The sequence below is a fragment of the Copadichromis virginalis genome, linkage group LG16 (assembly GCF_057382275.1).
Source record: "Copadichromis virginalis isolate Kocher_CV1m ecotype Utaka linkage group LG16, C_Virginalis_male_GT1.1, whole genome shotgun sequence".
In the NCBI taxonomy this organism is placed as follows: domain Eukaryota; kingdom Metazoa; phylum Chordata; class Actinopteri; order Cichliformes; family Cichlidae; genus Copadichromis; species Copadichromis virginalis.
The window spans coordinates 10407835-10427489 of record NC_140633.1 but is presented as its reverse complement, the minus strand read 5'-3'; the positions used below and the strand labels follow the sequence as shown (position 1 = coordinate 10427489).

General features: G+C 39.7%; 1 protein-coding gene across 1 annotated transcript in view; it reads right to left on the bottom strand.

Moving 5' to 3' along the window:
• rnf17 (ring finger protein 17) overlaps nt 1–19655 on the bottom strand; it is a 38894-nt gene that overhangs the window by 5395 nt on the left and 13844 nt on the right. Inside the window, exons 17-33 of the mRNA XM_085435250.1 lie at nt 18521–18683; nt 17325–17440; nt 16725–16842; nt 16509–16626; nt 15012–15263; nt 11335–11482; nt 10808–10920; nt 10335–10425; nt 9200–9321; nt 8742–8928; nt 8515–8626; nt 8048–8211; nt 7087–7206; nt 834–914; nt 620–742; nt 482–538; nt 97–207 (exon numbers count right to left, since the gene is read on the bottom strand). Coding sequence (XP_085291376.1) covers nt 97–207; nt 482–538; nt 620–742; nt 834–914; nt 7087–7206; nt 8048–8211; nt 8515–8626; nt 8742–8928; nt 9200–9321; nt 10335–10425; nt 10808–10920; nt 11335–11482; nt 15012–15263; nt 16509–16626; nt 16725–16842; nt 17325–17440; nt 18521–18683 — 2196 coding nt within the window. The remainder of the gene's footprint in view (nt 1–96; nt 208–481; nt 539–619; nt 743–833; nt 915–7086; nt 7207–8047; nt 8212–8514; nt 8627–8741; nt 8929–9199; nt 9322–10334; nt 10426–10807; nt 10921–11334; nt 11483–15011; nt 15264–16508; nt 16627–16724; nt 16843–17324; nt 17441–18520; nt 18684–19655) is intronic.

The following is a 19655-nucleotide window of genomic DNA, read 5'->3' as shown; positions in this document are numbered from 1 at the left end:
TAACAACATTATTCTTATCCGCTTTGTTTATTATAAACATTTTTTAATATGACAACAGGAATTATGTATATAATTTATAATGTAGAGAGTCGCTACCTCATTGGGGGTACACATATGCTTGACCACAACTTTAAAGTGCTCCCCCTCCTGTTGCAAGTTCGGGTAGGTAAAGGACCCCAGCATTAGCTCCTCCGGGTCTCTCAAACCCTGAAAACACATCATCATTATTGTTCCTATACCCCATCTGCACACTAGGTGGAGTAGAGACTCTGATGCATCTACATAGGATCTATTTATGCACACTATAACACAGGAAACAGATTTAAAGCATAACTTGCTTTAATTACTGTAAAAAGCTTACAGCTTGAGTAATATTATAGGTCTTATAATATCAATGAAAACTGCCCCCAGGTACATGAGAAGATGACCTTGATGGTGAGATCAGCCAAATTTACACATTTCTTCAGTCTTATTATAATACCTCAGTGTTAATATCCCAGACGTCAAAGACGGGAGCAGTAGGCATCACTGTGAGGTGCTGCAGAGAAGCACACATACTCCTGAGTAAATTACTGGCATTGCTTAATTTCGGAAAAAACAGTCTATCACACACAGAGACCTTATCTGGCGACACAGTCCGATCCATGGAGGCATGTTCATGTTGGCAGAGGATCCTGCTGAGGCTCAAACCATCTATGAAGAGCTCAACAGTGACAGGTCCTCTTGGATCAGCTGGCAGCTCCTACCACACGAAAACAAATGCACACAAGGGATCATATACATATAATTGTCCACATATGTTTATAAACAATGACTCATTTGTGCATTTTTACCACAACGTTCATATCCACACTGCGGTTTAGTAACACCTCTCTCATCAAGGCCACTGCATCCTGCTGCCATTTACCACCAACCTGAAGAAACAGAGGCACAAAAGTAGAATTATTTCCACTTTGATTCTATTGTATTCAAGAAAAACATTGTAATTAGGCTCTCATTTTAGAAACTATAACTGGCTTTATGGAGGAGGTAATCTTCTGCTGCTCTTCAGGGATAAACATTTATTCCATCAGCAGTCTTTTTTTTTTTTTTTTTTTTTTTATTTAACTTTTTTCCCCAACAAATATAAGACTGGTTCACATCCAAAATAATAACACTACACAGCACTAGAATATTACAACATTATGTCCATAACTGTTGTCCTCTAGGATCCAGTTTATAGGTTACTCCCAGTGCTTCCAGTGGTCTCTTCCATTTGTCCACAAAAATTCGGGAGCTCCCATCAATATAATGTCCCAGCCTGATCAGAGTCATAACTTCAATGATGAGCGACTTCCATAGAGAAATGGAGGGAGGCTCAGCCCCCACCCATCTCAACATAATGCTTTTCCTGGCCAACATCAACAGTGACTGAATTACATGCTCATGTTGTACCAGTGAGACAGGAATATATCCCAATATACACATTAATGGGTTTTCTGTCACCTGATGACCAATGGCTGTACTAATATTGGCGCAGACCTCCAAAATGACTGAATAATAGCACATTCCCACAAGCAGTGGAATCTAGTGCCCACTCTGACCTTACACTTGAGACAGTTTGGAGATGTTCCCATATTATACTTACTATGAATATACGGAGAAATATACACATTGTGCAAAATTTTGTACTGCAGTTCTTTAAATCGGTTACAAACAGAGATTTTGGATGGAAGGAGCAAAATTTTGTCCCATGCCTGTATATCTATTTCACATTTAAGCAGCGTCCCCCAAGATTTTCTCAACCATGCCAGTTTATCCACAATTAGGGCATAAATCTCGGAATAAAACTTTGATACAAAATGTTTATGCTCCCTATTATCCAGAAAAAATTTCTCCAACCGAAAAGAGGCAGTTGAGATTTGTAATGATTTAGCATTTTTTAACACATAATTTCTCAATTGCAAATACTTATAAAACTCAGTCTTTGACATAGAATACTGGGACTTCAAGGATTCAAATGATTTAAACTCACCATGTTTAAAGACGTCATAAAACCTCTTTACACCTACTTTATGCCATCCCACAAAGCTTGACCCTATGTTTTGTGGCAGAAGGTCTGGATTATTTATAAACGTTGACAAGATATTAAACAGAAGACTACTGTTAAAAATTTTTCTCAGTTTTCCCCACGTCCACATAGCATTCTATATCAGTGGGTTATGCTTTATTACGTGAGGTAAGTCATTTAGACGTTTCCCTAAGAAGTTAACAGGTGAGGATGGTTTACATAATACTTCCTCAATATTTAGCCATGGCAGATCAGAATGTTCATGTATCCAGGAAGAAAGAACCCTCGCTTGTGTTGAGAGGACATAATTTTCTATGTTTGGCACTCCCCACCCGCCCAGATCTTTCGGTAACTGTAGTGTCTCCAATTTAATTTTGGGTTTTCTTCCTGCCCAAATGAAATCCACTATAGCCTTGTTAATTACTTTAATATCTTCTGATTTCAAGATTGCAAACAACATGCCTGTGGGATATAATATTTTCGGTAGGATTACCATTTTAATGAGATTTATTCTTCCCAAAAATGATATCGGAAGTGATCTCCATCTTGTCAGCATCTCCCAAAGATCTTGAACCATTCCATTAATATTTTCTCTATACAAGTGTCCAACATTTGGTGTAACTTTAACTCCCAAATATACAAAACCTGATGGTGCCCAATGAAAAGGTTTAACATATAAAGGTTCATTATCCCCTCCACTACACAAAGTCATTATAACAGATTTATCAAAATTTACTTTGTATCCAGATATAAGACCAAAGTCCTTGATACACCTAATAGGAACGGGTAAAGAGTTAACCGGGTCAGTCAGTGTCAGAAGAATATCGTCTGCATAAAGCAGAATTTTATGTTGTCTATCCCCAATTTTAACTCCAAGAACACTTGGATTTTGTCTAATGGCCATGGCCAAGGGCTCGATGGCCAAAGCAAATAATAGTGGTGACAATGGGCTACCTTGTGCTGTACCTCTGCTCAGTGAAAATGGGGAAGATAACAAGCCGTTAGTTAACACAGATGCTATTGGTGATTTGTATATAATTTTGATCCACCCCAGAAAGTTTTTTCCAAACCCAAATCTTCTCATTATTTCAAACATATATTCCCATTCAATTCTATCGAATGCCTTTTCGGCATCCATAGAGACAACAACCCCAGGGATCTGATGAAAATTTAAAAAATGAATAATATTAAATAGGCGTAGAGTATTATTATAAGAATTCCTCCCCTTAATAAAGCCTGTCTGATCAGCATGCACGATAGAGCACATTACTTTTTCTAGCCTAAGAGCCAGTATCTTTGAAAGTATCTTATTATCAGCACCAAGAAGGCTAATAGTGTCATGGTCCTGAGTCTGAGGACTCAGTGTTTTGTGTTTCCTTATGCTTTTGTTCATTCAGAGTGTGTATTCTGTTGTTATTTTGCCATTTGTTAGGTTTCTGTTCTTTGCCTGCCTGCTCCCACTTCTCTGTGTTCCCTCTGTCTGTCCATGGTGTTATTGTGTCTGCTCATGAGTCTGCCTGTCAAGTTCAGTGTCCTGTCTGGTTCTCTGTCTGTTAATTTCCTGTTTTATTCTGAAGGTTCATGTCTGATGTGAGTGTGTTCAGTTTACATTTCCCCTGTCCCGTCAGCTCTGATTTCTCCCAGCTGTGTTGCCCTCCTGTCTCTTATCCCCTGATTACTGGTGTGTGTATTTAAGCCCTGTGTGTTCTCCTGCCTGTTGCCGGTTCGTCTGTATTACTCCATGTAAGTCCGCGCTTTTCTGCATTCATCTGTGTCTCTCTGCGTTTTTGTATCCTCCGTCAGTCTGCGTCTCTCTGCCTTTCACCCAGTGTCCTGTGGATTTCTAGTTGCTCTTTAGTTTTCCCAGTTTAGGTTTCCGTTAGTTTGTCTCATTATTCGTTTTCTGTTCCTGCCACTGACACCTTGTAAATAAACTCCACTAATCTTTTCATACACTGCTTGCTCTTGGGTCCTTTTTCCAACTCCACACGGCTCGCCTCGGCAGCCGTGACAAATAGGCCTGTAAGATGAGCATGACTCTGGATTTTTATCTTTTTTAGCTATCAATGTTATATTAGCCTGGTACATAGATTCTGGGAGTTTCGATTCTTCAAATGCTTTATTAAAAACCCTTAATAATAAACTATTTAACTTCATTTTCATTACCTTAAAAAATTCTACTGGGAAACCATCTGCCCCAGGACATTTCCCTGACTTGAGTGCTTTATCCACCTCTATCATTGTTATGGGTGACTCCAGCAGGCTTACCTGATCTTCAGAAAGCTGAGGGAATACTAAGTCGTTTAGGAAGAAGCCTGAGTTAAGCCTTGTTATGTCCATCTCAGATTGATATAAGTTTGTATAGAATTCTCTGAAGCACTCATTAATCTGACGGTTTCCTACTTGTCTTTCACCATTCACATCCACAATAGCTGTGATAAAGGAACTTGATGGAGTATTCCTTGCAAGACGAGCCAGAAAGCGGTTAGGCTTACTAGCTGATTCAAAAAGCTGTTGTCTGGCAAGAAGGACATCTCTTTCAGCCTTTCGCATTATCAAATTACGCAAAGATGTCCTGGCAATATTAAGCTCACTTAATGTTTCAGCTGATTGTTACATAGTATTGTTTCTCCAGCTTTTTTTATATTATTCTCGATCTCTAACTGCCTTATTAATCGTTGCTTCCTTTTATGACTTGTGTATGAAATAATCATCCCTCTCATGTAAGCCTTATAGCTATCCCATAAAGTTCTCGTGTCTATCTCCTCTTTATCATTTATTTCTAAGAATACTGTTGTTTGCTCTGTTGTGAAATGTATAAATTTCTCATCCAAAAGAGACAGTGTGCTCATCTTCCAAGACCTAGAGCGCTCAATATGTCTCATGGGTTGAATGGTTAAGACAACAGGAGCATGGTCAGAGAGACCTATATGACCAATATTTACCTGCTGAACTAACTGACTGATACACTTGGACATAAAAATATAATCTATACGAGATGCTGACAAGTGAGGGTTAGAATGGAAAGTGTACTCCTTAGATAGTGGATTATAGTGTCGCCAGACATCTATAAGGTCAAGCTCATTTATAATTTGCCAAAGGGCTTTGGAGTTTTTGGTCAAGATAGATTGTGGGGGAAATTTATCCATTTTAGGGCATAAAACACAGTTAAAGTCACCCGCTAATATTATATTAGCACAGTCCATGTCCACTAATTGACTAAATAATACCGTATAAAATTCGCCATCCTGTGCATTCGGCGCATATATATTACCTAGGAGAACAGTTTCCCCATGCAACATCCCTTTAACCAATATATATCTTCCTTCATTGTCCTTGTGAGTGGCTGTAACATTGAAGGGAAGATTTTTGTGTATAAGGGTAATAACCCCCCTTTTATTTGTGGAGTAGGATGAGAAAAAAATTTGACCAACCCATTCTCTACAGTATTTTCTGTGTTCATCATCTGTCAAATGGGTTTCTTGCAAAAAAGCAATGTGAGTCAAATCTTTCTTCAGAGAATTTAAAATTGACTTTTTTTTCACCACATTGTTGGACCCTTTAACATTCCAAGTACTTATCTTAACTGACATATAGGAAAAGTAATGTATATATTGTGTTGTTTACATATTTAACCAAATCTACATTTGACCAGTCTGAGCCTATTAACCAAAATAATTGAGCATAAAACAAGAACACTGGTTCCCAGCAAAACCTGAACACAAAGCCTGGAAACCTCAACCCTCCCCAACACAAATAACACAAAATAACAAAAAATAAATTACACATCTAGATGTACCCTACTCTAAAGTACAGCTGTGGGGGGCCACAAACGCGTAACATCCCTGCACTGGAGTGTATGTCAAAAATCAAAGTATACTCTATACCGTAGCTCGTTATCAATACTATAATGCTGTAAGCCTTGAGTTTGTAACCTACGTTACAATGACGCTGTCGTGCACCAACAGTTTATTTAGGTCTTGGCAATTTGCTCATATAGTCCTTGACGTCCTGGGTGGTCGCGAGGGAGATGCTGGTGCCATCGGGTTAAATATTTTAATGATGGCTGGATAAAGGAAGGAATATTTGATCCCCGCCTCTCGGAGAGCTTTACGCGCATTCGCCGACTCCTTTCTCTTTCGAGCCACCTCGGCGGAGAAATCCTGATAGAAGGATACTTTTCCTGCCTCTGTGTTTACGGTACCTTTAGCCCTGGCAGCCTGGAGAATCCTCTGTGTATCGGTGTAGTAATGAAGCCGGACCAGTACTGTACGCGGTCCCTCCGTGCCGGTAAGCCTCATAGGTGGTCCAGTGTGATGGGCTCTGTCGACTGTAATGGCACCCTGTTGAAGGCCCAGGACTTCTGGTATCCATTTTTTAAAAAAGTCCACTGGTGCTCTGCCCTCCGCGCCTTCCTTTATCCCGACAATCCTCACGTTCTGCCGCCGGCTCTGATTCTCAAAGCTTTCCAGACGCTCCATGGCCTTCTTAAGCTGGGTCTCGAGAGCGGCAATACGTGGCTCATTTGTAGCCGTGACATCTTCCAAGTCCAAGACCCGCTGCTCCACGGTTTCCATTCTTTCTATCAGATTGTCGAATTTCTCGGTGAGCTCGTTTATTGGATTTATGACTTCGGATATCTTGATATCCATATACTTGGATATGTTAGAAGTCACCTTGTCCACAATCACGTCATCCCGCAGTGTACTTAGTGCATCCTCAGCGTCGCACATGGTCTCCTTTTCGGGGCAAGTGCTAGCTACCAGGTCACTGCTAGCTTTTGCTTTGACTCCACGTTTGCCCATTTCTCTCTTTTTGCTTGATCCAGGGTGTGCGAAAAACTCGTCTAGAGACATTATATAGATATTCGAGGCAACTTGTTGGCAAAAATGAGCTAAAATACCAATATTTTACAGCTGTCCAGTGCAGAGGTCATAAACTCACGTCTGCTCAGCTCGACGCATCACGTGACATCAGCAGTCTTTTTAAAAAAAAATAAAAGATGGATGGAGTGACAGACACAATCTCTTCCTTACAGGGTTGATGCCAAGCAGCTGGCAGATCATGCAGAGCTGAGGTACATCGTCACACAGGAGGATGGGGTACACATGAACCACCGGGATGTTCTCCACCAGACCATAATCGACATACTGCACCTGGTAATATAAACATGAACAAAAGTTGTATTAACGTACCATCAAATGAATGTTTTTAAATGTTATATGCAGTTTAGCATATAATATTGGTAAATGGACTGGTTCTTATATAGTGCTTTATACAACTTGTTCATTCACCCAATCAGACCCATTCACACAAGCACTTTTCTAAGTTGTCAGTGCTACCTAACTAACATTCATACACATTCACACTCTGATGCATGCATCGGAGAGCAACCTGGGGTTGGTATCTTCCCAAGGATATTTGGCATGGAGACTGGAGCAGACTGGGATCGAACCAACAACCTTCCATTTAGTGACCCGCTCTACTACCTGAGCTACAGCTGCCATTGATGACATATTGAAGTTGGAATATCAGAGATTATTCCATCAAGTGTAACTATTGATGGTAATACTAAATAAGCAACATATATTACTTTTTATATCACTAAAGCTAAAAATACAGTCAATTTATACTCAGTATCTTACAGAAATCTATCCATTGTCTGGCCTTGGTTTTAGCTTTTCTCTTGTTTAAATGGAATTCCCGACCTCCTGATTTAAGAAACATCTCTTCCTTCTCTCTCTTTAAGTCCAAACTCAGAACCTACTTGTACAAAATAGCTTATCCCACATAACCTTTCCACTCTCCTATTTCATTTGTTTATGTCTTATGCTTTTGTGATTCTGTAAACTTCTTGCTTTTATGTCGCTTTTATTCTACTGTGTACAGCGACCTTGAGTGTTTTGAAAGGCGCTTTCAAATAAAATGTATTATTTATTATTATTAAATGCAAAATGCATTTACTTTAAAAGCACTAAAGGAAATAAAAAAATGGACCTTAACATGCCCTCCCAGCACTTCCAACAGCTGTCCTCGGTACCACAACATGTCAGGTCCAATGACAGCACAGCCCAAGACTGATTTCCAGGTGTAGGGCTTCTGTCTGGGCAATGCCTTCATGCTCTGCTGAATCCTCTCCTTAAGCTGCTCCAGCTGATAACCTGACAGATGACAAAATATACTTTAACTTTCACTTTAGACAGGTACACTTAATCAACCTAATACAATAGAACAGATACAAACAGCAGCACTTTCCAGGCCTATTAATGACTGTTTTTAACAACAGGACTGTTCTTAAGGTCCAGCCCTGACAGCTAACTTTGACAGTTACTTCTCCTTAAAGCATATGCAGCGCAGTTAATATATTTTAAGCCCAATTTCCTTTCTATGATAAGATGTAAGCTATGCAAGTATGTAGAGGTAAAAAAATATAAATAAAAATAATGGCGTGATCTTTTGTGTACCTGCATTTTGTGTTCTCACATAAATGAGACCGTCCTCTCCAACAGCAGAAATGCTTATCTGAATGTGACCAAGACATGGCAGCTCTGGGGGTTGGTACAATGAAGTCTTTACCTGCATACACAGACACACACAAATATTGGCTTGGAGAATTATTATATACCACATTATCATTAATGACATTATTGTCTATTTTTATAACACAAAATCTTGGTGTGTGCATAATCACCTTCTCAGCTGTCATAATGGAGCGAGGGGCTGGTTTTGGAGGCATGTGACCACTGACAGTGGATGACTGGAAGGGGAAGGAAATAACAGGAACAGATGGGGAACTGGTTTCTGTCTCACTCTTGTTTTGTACCTCTCTCACTGTAGATGGTGGATCCATGTCTTTGGGTTGCTGAACATTAATATTGCTGCAACAGGGCAAAGCCACAAACAAAAGACAGGATATACATTAGAAACATTTGCTTAAACTGGAATATCAACTAGTGGTTATAAAATAAATAAATAAACTCTGCTGTGTCTGGTTTTCTTATATTTACAATATTTCTGATGTTTTGCAATGTCTACCAGAAGTACAGGGATTCAGAAGAGGTTAAGAGAGATTATTTGGAGAAGGAGAATAAGCCTGTGCACACCAACACACCTGACCCCACAATGCATGTGGAACATGCACTCACACACCTTGGTTTTCTTTGCCTGAGCGCGAGGCCTTCACTAACCAGAAAATCTGCAATGCTGATAAACTCTCCCATTCTATTGGAGCAGAACAAAGTGACAGGTACTGGACGCTCATCTGTTAACTCCTTGAAAATGAGAAAGTAGTAGAGAGAAACATACTTTGAAAAGCAGAAAAACAAACAAACAAACACCCCCACCCAAAAAAACAGGCAAAAATCAAAGTAGAAAGAAACTGGACGTGTCACTACCCGATCCGTACCGGAAACCCGATCGGTACCCCGCATGCGTGAAAGGTGTCTACTTCCGGTCGAAGCATTTTACGATAGTTACAGGTCAGAGTATCTGTTAAGATGTTAAGAATAACAAGTATCTCTTAACATGTTTCCGATAATGAAACATTTAATATAATGTAGACAAAAATAAAAAAATTAAAAGATAGTGACAGATCGGGACTCCCGATCCTTACTGCGCATGTGCAAAGTCAGACCGTACAAATCGGGTCTACCCGATCCGTACCGCGCATGTGCAGGGGTTTTCTTCTTCTTCTGTTCGTTTAATGGCAGTGTACTCCCCAGTGTACGAGGATACCGCCACCTGCTGACTGAGCGAATGAACCCTATTGTAAACTGAATTAGCGTCATTACAAACGTGTGTTAAATTTGATTTAGTGATAATCGAGTGTGTTTATGCTTGTCTGTGTGGAGAGGATTGTTGGAAAAGTGATGATAATGTCCGCTATCACTGTCAATTGCCAGTAAACACTTCATCTGGCTGCTGAATCTTCACGTGACATATTATAAAGTCTGTATTATTAACTCTGTCATTAGGCACCATTCTTCTTATTTTACGGCGCTGTTGTTCAATCGGGGAACGCTTTCTGTTGAGGAGAAAAGCAAAAATTTGTTGCGGATACGGATTATTCATTGTTTAAATGTCCTGGTAGTCGAAAAGGAGGCAGAGCTGCCGAGAAATGCTAGGAGCTAACTGGGCGCTAACCGTATCATTCAAATGTATTGAATGTCGCAATGTTGGCAAAGAGAGGAAGTGACGTAAGATTTGCGCATGCGGGGTACCGATCGGGTTTCCGGTACGGATCGGGTAGTGACAGGGTGATAACGGGTGGAAAAGACAGGAAGACCTTGATCGTCATAACAGCCGAGGCTCCTGTCAAGTAGTAGGAGAATGAGTCACAGGCTGTATTTGTCCAGGTAGATCGGCCTCCCGTGGGCCTAAAAGGGACAAAGAGCAAATAAAAAGAAAAAGTGAGAAAGAAACACAAACTGGAGTAGTACACCTTTTATCCAAACCAGAGTACTGAAACTGTATGGCAGCAAAATCAAGCTGTCACATTATAGTAAAACTAATGGGGACACATCTATATACACCATCACAAAACTGTAACAGCACATTAACTGATTAAAAACTTTAAAAAAATCAGAGGTTTACTGGTTAACATAACTACTATGATTATTATTATTATTACTACTGTCAAATTGTCATACTGTGACATTACATTTAAATTAAACAACCTGGCCCTACTTCTTATTGGCAAATATATTATACGTGTCCTTGTTTGTAATTAAACTCTGTGAGTGTCTGTGTGTGTGTAACCTGATGTCGTTAAGAGTGCACTCAAGTGCTAGGGAGCCAATCAAGGAAGATGGCAACGGTCGCAGGTTACTGACATCGATCTTCATCATCTTTCCGTGATCACACAGTCTCACCTGGTACCAGCCAGCAAAGACATAATCAGTGTTGATAATGCTATAATTATGCATTTAAAGAGAAATTCTAGTATGTCTGGACAGCTGTTATGAATCAATGGTTTGACCTCATTTTGCACCCTTAGAGGTAACAGAAAAAGTCATGCATAACAATGTAAATCAGAGGAGTCCTACAACCTTCCCATTAAAAAATAAATAAATTAAAAAAATCAACAAATCTTTATTATCTGAAAGTATCAAGCTACAGTTACTATTATATTCAACTGCAAATGATATACATCTCTGCCAACATGCAGTTTGTTGGATTTAAAAAAAAAGATTATTTACATGTAATACTGACTTTCAGTGCCATTTAACTCTTGGATTAAAAGAAAATAGTTTGATGGTGTTTTTTGGGAGCAACACTTGTTTTACCTCTGCACTGTCGCTAGATGTGACGTCAGAGCATATCTGTGCTCTCTCCCAAACTCCATTGAAGAGTGCAGCACAGTACATGTCTGCCTTCCATTCCACATCCTGGGGCTCTATTCGTGCACACTCCTGCTTTACCAGTTCACATATCCTGAAAAAACAAGCAACATGACAGTATATATAACTCCAAAGGGGTGTCAGGACCTCCTTAACAACTGTAGAGTAACTTTATGAATTTACAACATAAAGTGCCTTGAGGCCCAACACCTGTTCTTTTTTCCTCCACACAGTTTCCTCAATTTTTAAATGAACATGCTGCACACAATGGCAAGATATGTCAATTTTTCTATTAATATTAATTCTATTAATTTTCTATTTATATCTGTCGACTATTTGAAAAAACATGGTTGTGCAAAAATAGTATTACATCTTTAGTGTTTTTCATACATCCAACTAAAGAAATGGAACAAACGATGTGTTTTGGCTGCTACTATAAAAGTTCTGATACAATTTAAAATTAATTATTTGCTTTTCATGCCTTGAGTTGGCCATTTTTTTAATGCTTGAATGATTCAGAGATCAGTTTTAAGTGACTTAAGCAAAAAACATTACAATGAAAATGATAAGGTACAAAGAGCGGACTGGAGAACCCAAGACCACTTAAAAATGACAAGAATGTCTGGAAGTAAAATAGAAAGAAACAAGAAGAGGGTCAAAACATTTACACAGTATTATATTATGGGAGTAACAACCAACTGCTTTATATGTTGTGATTTGTGTGTTGGTGCTCAATAAGAAGAGGGAGGAAAAAACAAAAAAACCCAAAAAAACCCAGTTCAGTTCTTGACTTGCATTTCAAGTCTCCTTTGTCCCACACGCCATCAGACTGTTTAACTCCTCTCTGGAGGGGAGAGGGAGGGGAAACAGGAGGACAAAGGAGGGGGGAACAACTCAGCTGTAGTGCCTCTTCACCTCACTGTGCAATACCTTTTGTGCAATACTTTTGTAAATAGTCAACAGTGCAATAGACCTCAATACTTGAAATGTGCAATTCACTTGTATTTTTATTTTTTATTCCTATTTATTCTATTTATCCCCTTCGTATATTTTATTTATATTGTCTCTGTATTTATATACGTGTGTGTGTGTGTGTGTGTGTGTGTGTGTGTGTGTGTGTGTGTGTGTGTGTGTGTGTATATATATATAATATTCTGTAACTCTGTAACTTCTGTCGGTGCTGTGCTTTTTTGGAAATCGAATTTCCCAGAGGAACCCACCCGAGGGATTAATAAAGTTCTATCTAATCTAATCTAATCTAAGTCAGCCAGCCAACCTATCATACAATAAAACAGCTAAATCTAATTAATCTACAACCTAAATTACTTGTCAAGATACTAATTGGCTCAGCCTAGATCCAGACTTAAATCTAGGGGTGACCGCGCTTTTGCCCTGGTTGCACCTAATCTGTGGAACAACCTTCCCATTGCTATCCATGCGTCAGACTCCATTTTATCTTTTAAATCCCATTTAAAAACTCACTTATTCAACATAGCTTTTCCATCTACAGTGGGGCAAAAAAGTATTTAGTCAGCCACCAATTGTGCAAGTTCCCCCACCTAAAATGATGACAGAGGTCAGTAATTTGCACCAGAGGTACACTTCAACTGTGAGAGACAGAATGTGAAAAAAAAATCCATGAATCCACATGGTAGGATTTGTAAAGAATTTATTCGTAAATCAGGGTGGAAAATAAGTATTTGGTCAATAACAAAAATACAACTCAGTACTTTGTAACATAATCTTTGTTGGCAATAACAGAGGTCAAACGTTTACTATAGGTCTTTACCAGGTTTGCACACACAGTAGCTGGTATTTTGGCCCATTCCTCCATGCAGATCTTCTCGAGAGCAGTGATGTTTTGGGGCTGTCGCCGAGCAACACGGACTTTCAACTCCCGCCACAGATTTTCTATGGGGTTGAGGTCTGGAGACTGGCTAGGCCACTCCAGGACTTTCAAATGCTTCTTACGGAGCCACTCCTTTGTTGCCCGGGCGGTGTGTTTTGGATCATTGTCGTGTTGGAAGACCCAGCCTCGTTTCATCTTCAAAGTTCTCACTGATGGAAGGAGGTTTTGGCTCAAAATCTCACGATACATGGCCCCATTCATTCTGTCCTTAACACGGATCAGTTGTCCTGTCCCCTTGGCAGAAAAACAGCCCCATAGCATGATGTTTCCACCCCCATGCTTCACAGTAGGTATGGTGTTCTTGGGATGCAACTCAGTATTCTTCTTCCTCCAAACACGACGAGTTGAGTTTATACCAAAAAGTTCTACTTTGGTTTCATCTGACCACATGACATTCTCCCAGTCCTCTGCTGTATCATCCATGTGCTCTCTGGCAAACTTCAGACGGGCCTGGACATGCACTGGCTTCAGCAGCGGAACACGTCTGGCACTGCGGGATTTGATTCCCTGCCGTTGTAGTGTGTTACTGATGGTGACCTTTGTTACTTTGGTCCCAGCTCTCTGCAGGTCATTCACCAGGTCCCCCCGTGTGGTTCTGGGATCTTTGCTCACCGTTCTCATGATCATTTTGACCCCACGGGATGAGATCTTGCGTGGAGCCCCAGATCGAGGGAGATTATCAGTGGTCTTGTATGTCTTCCATTTTCTGATGATTGCTCCCACAGTTGATTTTTTCACACCAAGCTGCTTGCCTATTGTAGATTCACTCTTCCCAGTCTGGTGCAGGTCTACAATACTTTTCCTGGTGTCCTTCGAAAGCTCTTTGGTCTTGGCCATGGCGGAGTTTGGAGTCTGACTGTTTGAGGCTGTGGACAGGTGTCTTTTATACAGATGATGAGTTCAAACAGGTGCCATTCATACAGGTAACGAGTGGGGGACAGAAAAGCTTCTTACAGAAGACGTTACAGGCCTGTGAGAGCCAGAGATTTTCCTTGTTTGAGGTGACCAAATACTTATTTTCCACCCTAATTTACGAATAAATTCTTTACAAATCCTACCATGTGAATTCATGGATTTTTTTTTCACATTCTGTCTCTCACAGTTGAAGTGTACCTCTGGTGCAAATTACTGACCTCTGTCATCATTTTAAGTGGGGGAACTTGCACAATCGGTGGCTGACTAAATACTTTTTTGCCCCACTGTAGTTAGTGTCCCCATTTTATATGTGGTTCAATATTTCATTTATGTACTTCATCTTTTAGCTATATCTGTTCTTAGTAACTTTGTTCTTATATTCCCTTTTATTGCTGTATAATTAGTGCCCTCAACCTGATGACAAATGTAGTACTTTGTTTTATTTGTATTGTACTAATAACTGCTAACAGGACTAAGTAGTAAAGAATGAGCATTTTGAGTATGAGTATAGAAATAAAAGGTGAATCAAATAGACCATTACGGCAAGTCTGGGATGGTCAATTTGGTAAAGTAAATCCGTTGGGTATCTTTCTTCGCCTTTAGACAATAATTCTGATGGCAAAAGAACCAAACGGGACAGGCAAAAAAAAAAAAAATTATCTGTACTTTTCTATACTCATACTCTTGTATGAGTATAGAAAAGTACAGATAATTCTTGGATGAATGACCTATCTGTATAAATATTTCATTCAAGAAAATGATATAATCATAATGACCGTCTTGCTTTTTCAAAGCTGACCTTTTGAGCTGAGAGTCGTACTGGGCGAAGCGGACATAGAAGCTGCTTGGAGAGTTGACATGGCAGACTCTCACTTTCAGGTCTTTGAGTTGGGCAGGGAGCTTCAGCTGAGGCTCAATTGGGTCCTCTTTTTGGTTTCCAGAGATTATTTGGTCTGGGACATCAACTAGCCCTGTTGCTAATCCAACCTCAAGTGGAGGGTCCCATATGGCTGAATCATCACCAGAGGGCCAGGCATTCTTAGGGTTCAGGCTACATCAGAAGGGACGTAAGTGGACAGTGACAGAAGAAAATTAAGTGAACTGGAAACAATGTACATTAAATTGGCAGAAAAGTGCAATGATTGATTGTAAGGAACAAAACAAAGAACAAACCCCCCCACCCCCCAAAAAAAATATAAATAAAGAGGCACAACAAGCACAAGATACATTAAATTCTTAAAGTTAGAGCATGAAAAATACTGCATCATTTGACTGCAGTTAATTGAGTTTGTTTTCTTACCCCTCCGAACTCAAGAACATAATCCTAGCTACGGTGGCTGCTGTTCATCTTTAGTGAATGTTGAATGTCAGTCCCCTGTTTACCTCGCATCTGCCAATATGTGTTCATGTCTATTTACTGTGGGGGAGGCTATAAAACTTTGTGAGAAGAGCCCGGGGTGAGTCAACGAGTCTGTGCAGCTCACCTCTGTCCAATAACAGCAATACTGAGGTGAGTTGCTGATGATATCCTGAACTCCAGCAAAGAACTGTAACGTTTACTGATAGTTTTAGCCGGAGTTACTGAAACTTTCTTTGAACTTGATCTAAAGTTGTTGGACTGAAAGCGAATAAACTCTAATGCGGTGTGAGAATGTAATGATGAGAAGTGTGACCTTTAGCTTGCATAATGTTAGCTTCTAACCAGCTATAGTTATACCTCATTGTCAGTTGCACAGAGATAGGAGAGACATGTTTATTCTGCTGACATGAAGTAATTGAGACAATATCAGGAATAAATTTGCATATTTATGGAACTTTTCTGACGTTAGGTCATGAGATGAGGCTAGAGGTGAGGAGGAAGAGGATAACCTTATATCCAGATACTGGTAACATTGCCTCTTTTCCTTTTCACTTCTTTGGTGAAGGGCGCCCCTTCTCAGATGGTAAAACATAGATCCCTCATATCTCTAATTAAAATCTGCTTCCACAGCAAGTGAATGTCTACAAGCTCTCTTTTTCTCTGCCTTTGGCGTGCTATGTGGCTGGTCTGTAGCCACATACATGAGCCATGATTAGGGGCAATGGTGATGTCCATCTAAGCCACTGTATTCAAGATTTGGGTTAACATGGCAGCTTCGACTACCCAGTACCCATTTTTAATTGATTAATTCTAAGTTTACAATCATTTCATTATGAGCAATTTGTTGGAAACATTTACCCGCTAATCAAATGAATGCCCTTATTTATCATGAACACTTTCTATTGCAAGTTCTATATCAAACTTGGGAGAACTAACCTCTCTTTGAAGCAGGCCAGCTCCTCTTTGACCAGCAGTTCAGCAATGCTGGTTAGTGGCTCATTCACTTCACCTTGAAACAGTTTGACTGGGAGAGGCTCAGACTTAGGGCCTTGTCCTGGAAGGAGCATACACACAACAAAAGATGACATAAATGGCTTTTTTGTGTGCTATGTTTACAGAGGAACTTATGTTTTACACTTCAATTAACAGTACCTGTAGCTATAATAGTAACCAGTTTTTGGTTGGCTAGGCTGATGAATCTGTTAGTACACGCATCGGTCCAAGACTCTCCATCCACAGGAATCACATCAGACAAACAGCAGTTGATTGCCTGCACACAGGAAGTCATTTCCTGTTGACTTAACCCAACGCTATTCAAAATTTTAACACAATATAAACAAATACACGTACATTTTCATTTTATGATAAAATATTAAACAAAATGCCAAAATAAGGTGGCAAATACACCAGACCAGCCCACCCAAAGCGCTTTGAGGGTCTCGAAAAGCGCTATATAAATCCAATCCATTATTATTATTATTATTATTATTATTATTATTATAACTAAACTCTATATGTGGGAAACACTGATAACTTTCAACCTTATCAAGGAGTGAGCACACACCCTCATGTTAGACCATTTTAATTGAACTGAACTGGAGTCAAGAAATGAACTCATTTTACTGGATGATTTTTAGGTATGTTACTTTTGTTCACAACTTACAGATACTGTAGATTCTGTTTACATGCAATAAATTCCGATAATGAATAATAATTAAAAAACAAAAAATACATAAAATTCTGTGGTCTCACCCTTGCAGGAAGGGCAAAGAACTCATCTTTGATCTTCCTCAAGTCGCTGACTGACAAGATTTTCCTGTTGCCTAAGTCAACAAACTGAACCTCCACTTTTCTTCCTCCTGGATGCCCTACACAGACACACACAGACAAACAGTTACAATAGTGTACAGCAAAAAAATAAATAAAAATGTTTTGCTGAACAAAGGTTTAAGAAAAGGTTGAAGATTAAGTGAAAAAAAAAATTATGTATGAAGAAATATCTTCATGAGAAAACAATGGCTCTGCTAGTCGATAACAAGTATTTGCAGCCTGAAAAATTGGATGGCAATCTGCTAACAACCAAAGAATCACAAGTCTTTGGTGCAGCATTTTCTATGCAACTAAGGAAGAGCCAGAAACCACTGCCAGCCATTTTCCTGTAGCAACCGATGCTTAGAACACATCCAATGTGAGATCAATCTTGAGTCATTTTTGCATGATGTTACATGGCAAACCCCAATACCAACAGCCTAAAATGAAAACCCACAACCTCGACAGCCTTAACTAGTAGCATGCACACTTATAATCATTTTCTGTAAATGTTTCCGTTGTTTTAACAAAGCCAAATGCTTACTGACTCAACCGAATAGTTCCAAAGTTTTAACCTAACCTAAATTAACTCCAGTCGAGGATGAGAACCACGGAATTGTTTTTGTTTTGCTAACAAAAATGCTGCTGCTGTTAAATAAACAAGTCTTTCTGATTAACATTCAGTTGTCATTTTTTTAAAACTTGTAACAGTGCATGTTTTAACTATGCAGCTGTTTAACAAATTATGAAAAATAGAAAATGTAGATTTAGCACCATTTTATCTGTTCAGCTGCTTTTCAAACACTTATGTCCACTAATTACAGATTACAAAAGCCCAAATAATTTAATGCTGTGTGGGACAGGGTTTAGTACGATTTTCTGCCATTTTACTTGTACAGCTGAGAAGAGGGACATAAACTTATTGGTCTCTCTCTTCTCTTACCAACTGTGTGGTAATGCAACCTGCATTCTAGCAGGCGGACTGTGGAAGCAACACAGTAATATCAAATGAGATATTGGGAAAATTACTACTTCCTACTACATTATTATATCAGACCACTAAGAAGTGCTAAATAATAGGTATGGTAAACAGGTAAAAACATTTATTCAATCTTTGACATGCTCACCCACACACTTACCTGTCACCTGAGCTCTGTACCACAGCTTATCATCTAAACGGGCAACACAGGATTGTCCAATCACAGGGCAGTAGATGCTGAGCTTGTCTTCTTCAAGCAATGCAAGATCATTGTAGAACTCTTGAAGCTTGGCTGAGAGCAACATGAACTCCATGTTGTCAACCTGGTGGCGATGTTGGAAGATAGATTCAGTTAACCAATAAGTGTGGGAAAAATTCAAAATGCTATCTCTGTCTCTATAAAATAAATCTATCTGATCGAAAAATCACTCATCTTTGGAAAAGAGAGTTTATTACAGAGAAATGGCTCTTTCCAAAATAAAAGCTATACTATCCGCTTCTTCTGGGCTATATTCTCAGCAGCATATTAAACATATCAGGTCCCCCATAAGGAGAATCCTGTGCTAACGGCTGTCTAAATGACTCGGGTAAAGTTTGTAGCATGCGTGTTTGTTGTTTTGGTCTGCTTCCACTTGTCTTTGCACTAGGATGATGTTGGCGTATATGCGCAGTCATATTCGTTGTGTTCCCACTAGTTCTGTCAGCGTTAATCTCATTAAAATTACATTAACGCCATAACGTGGCAAATCTCCGTTAATGAGTTACCGCGGATCGCCCCGTGCGTGGGTCTGGGCGGCATCAACACGTTAACAAGCTAACTGCGCTGACGCACTAGTTCCCACCAATAGTTGGGTTGCGGTCACGTGGTTCTGATGACGTGCGGAGGCAGCGCGATTTTTGAGTGGAGGGCGGAAGTAAACATGGAGGACACTGTGGAGAGTCAGGAGAGCAGCTATTGTGCAACTTTAGACCCCGTTTCTCGGGAGAGATATAAACAGATAGTTAAAAAATATATCGGACGTGATCCGTATTCTTTGAAAATGTCCGAATACACCACAGAAGTAAAGGATTTGCCTACTATCGAGGCTGTGGATATCACCAACTACTTGGTCCTCCAGACTTCTTACTACACTAGGCAGCAAATGAAAGCTTTCAAGAGTCTGGAGGCGTACAATTTTTTTTGTCAGCGGGTGGGTCCACAACCTTGGAACAAAACGTCTCCGTGATGGATACAGTTTGGTGTTTGCAAGGGTGAGTGTTTGTTCTTATATTGCTTTATCTTAAACACGCTAACA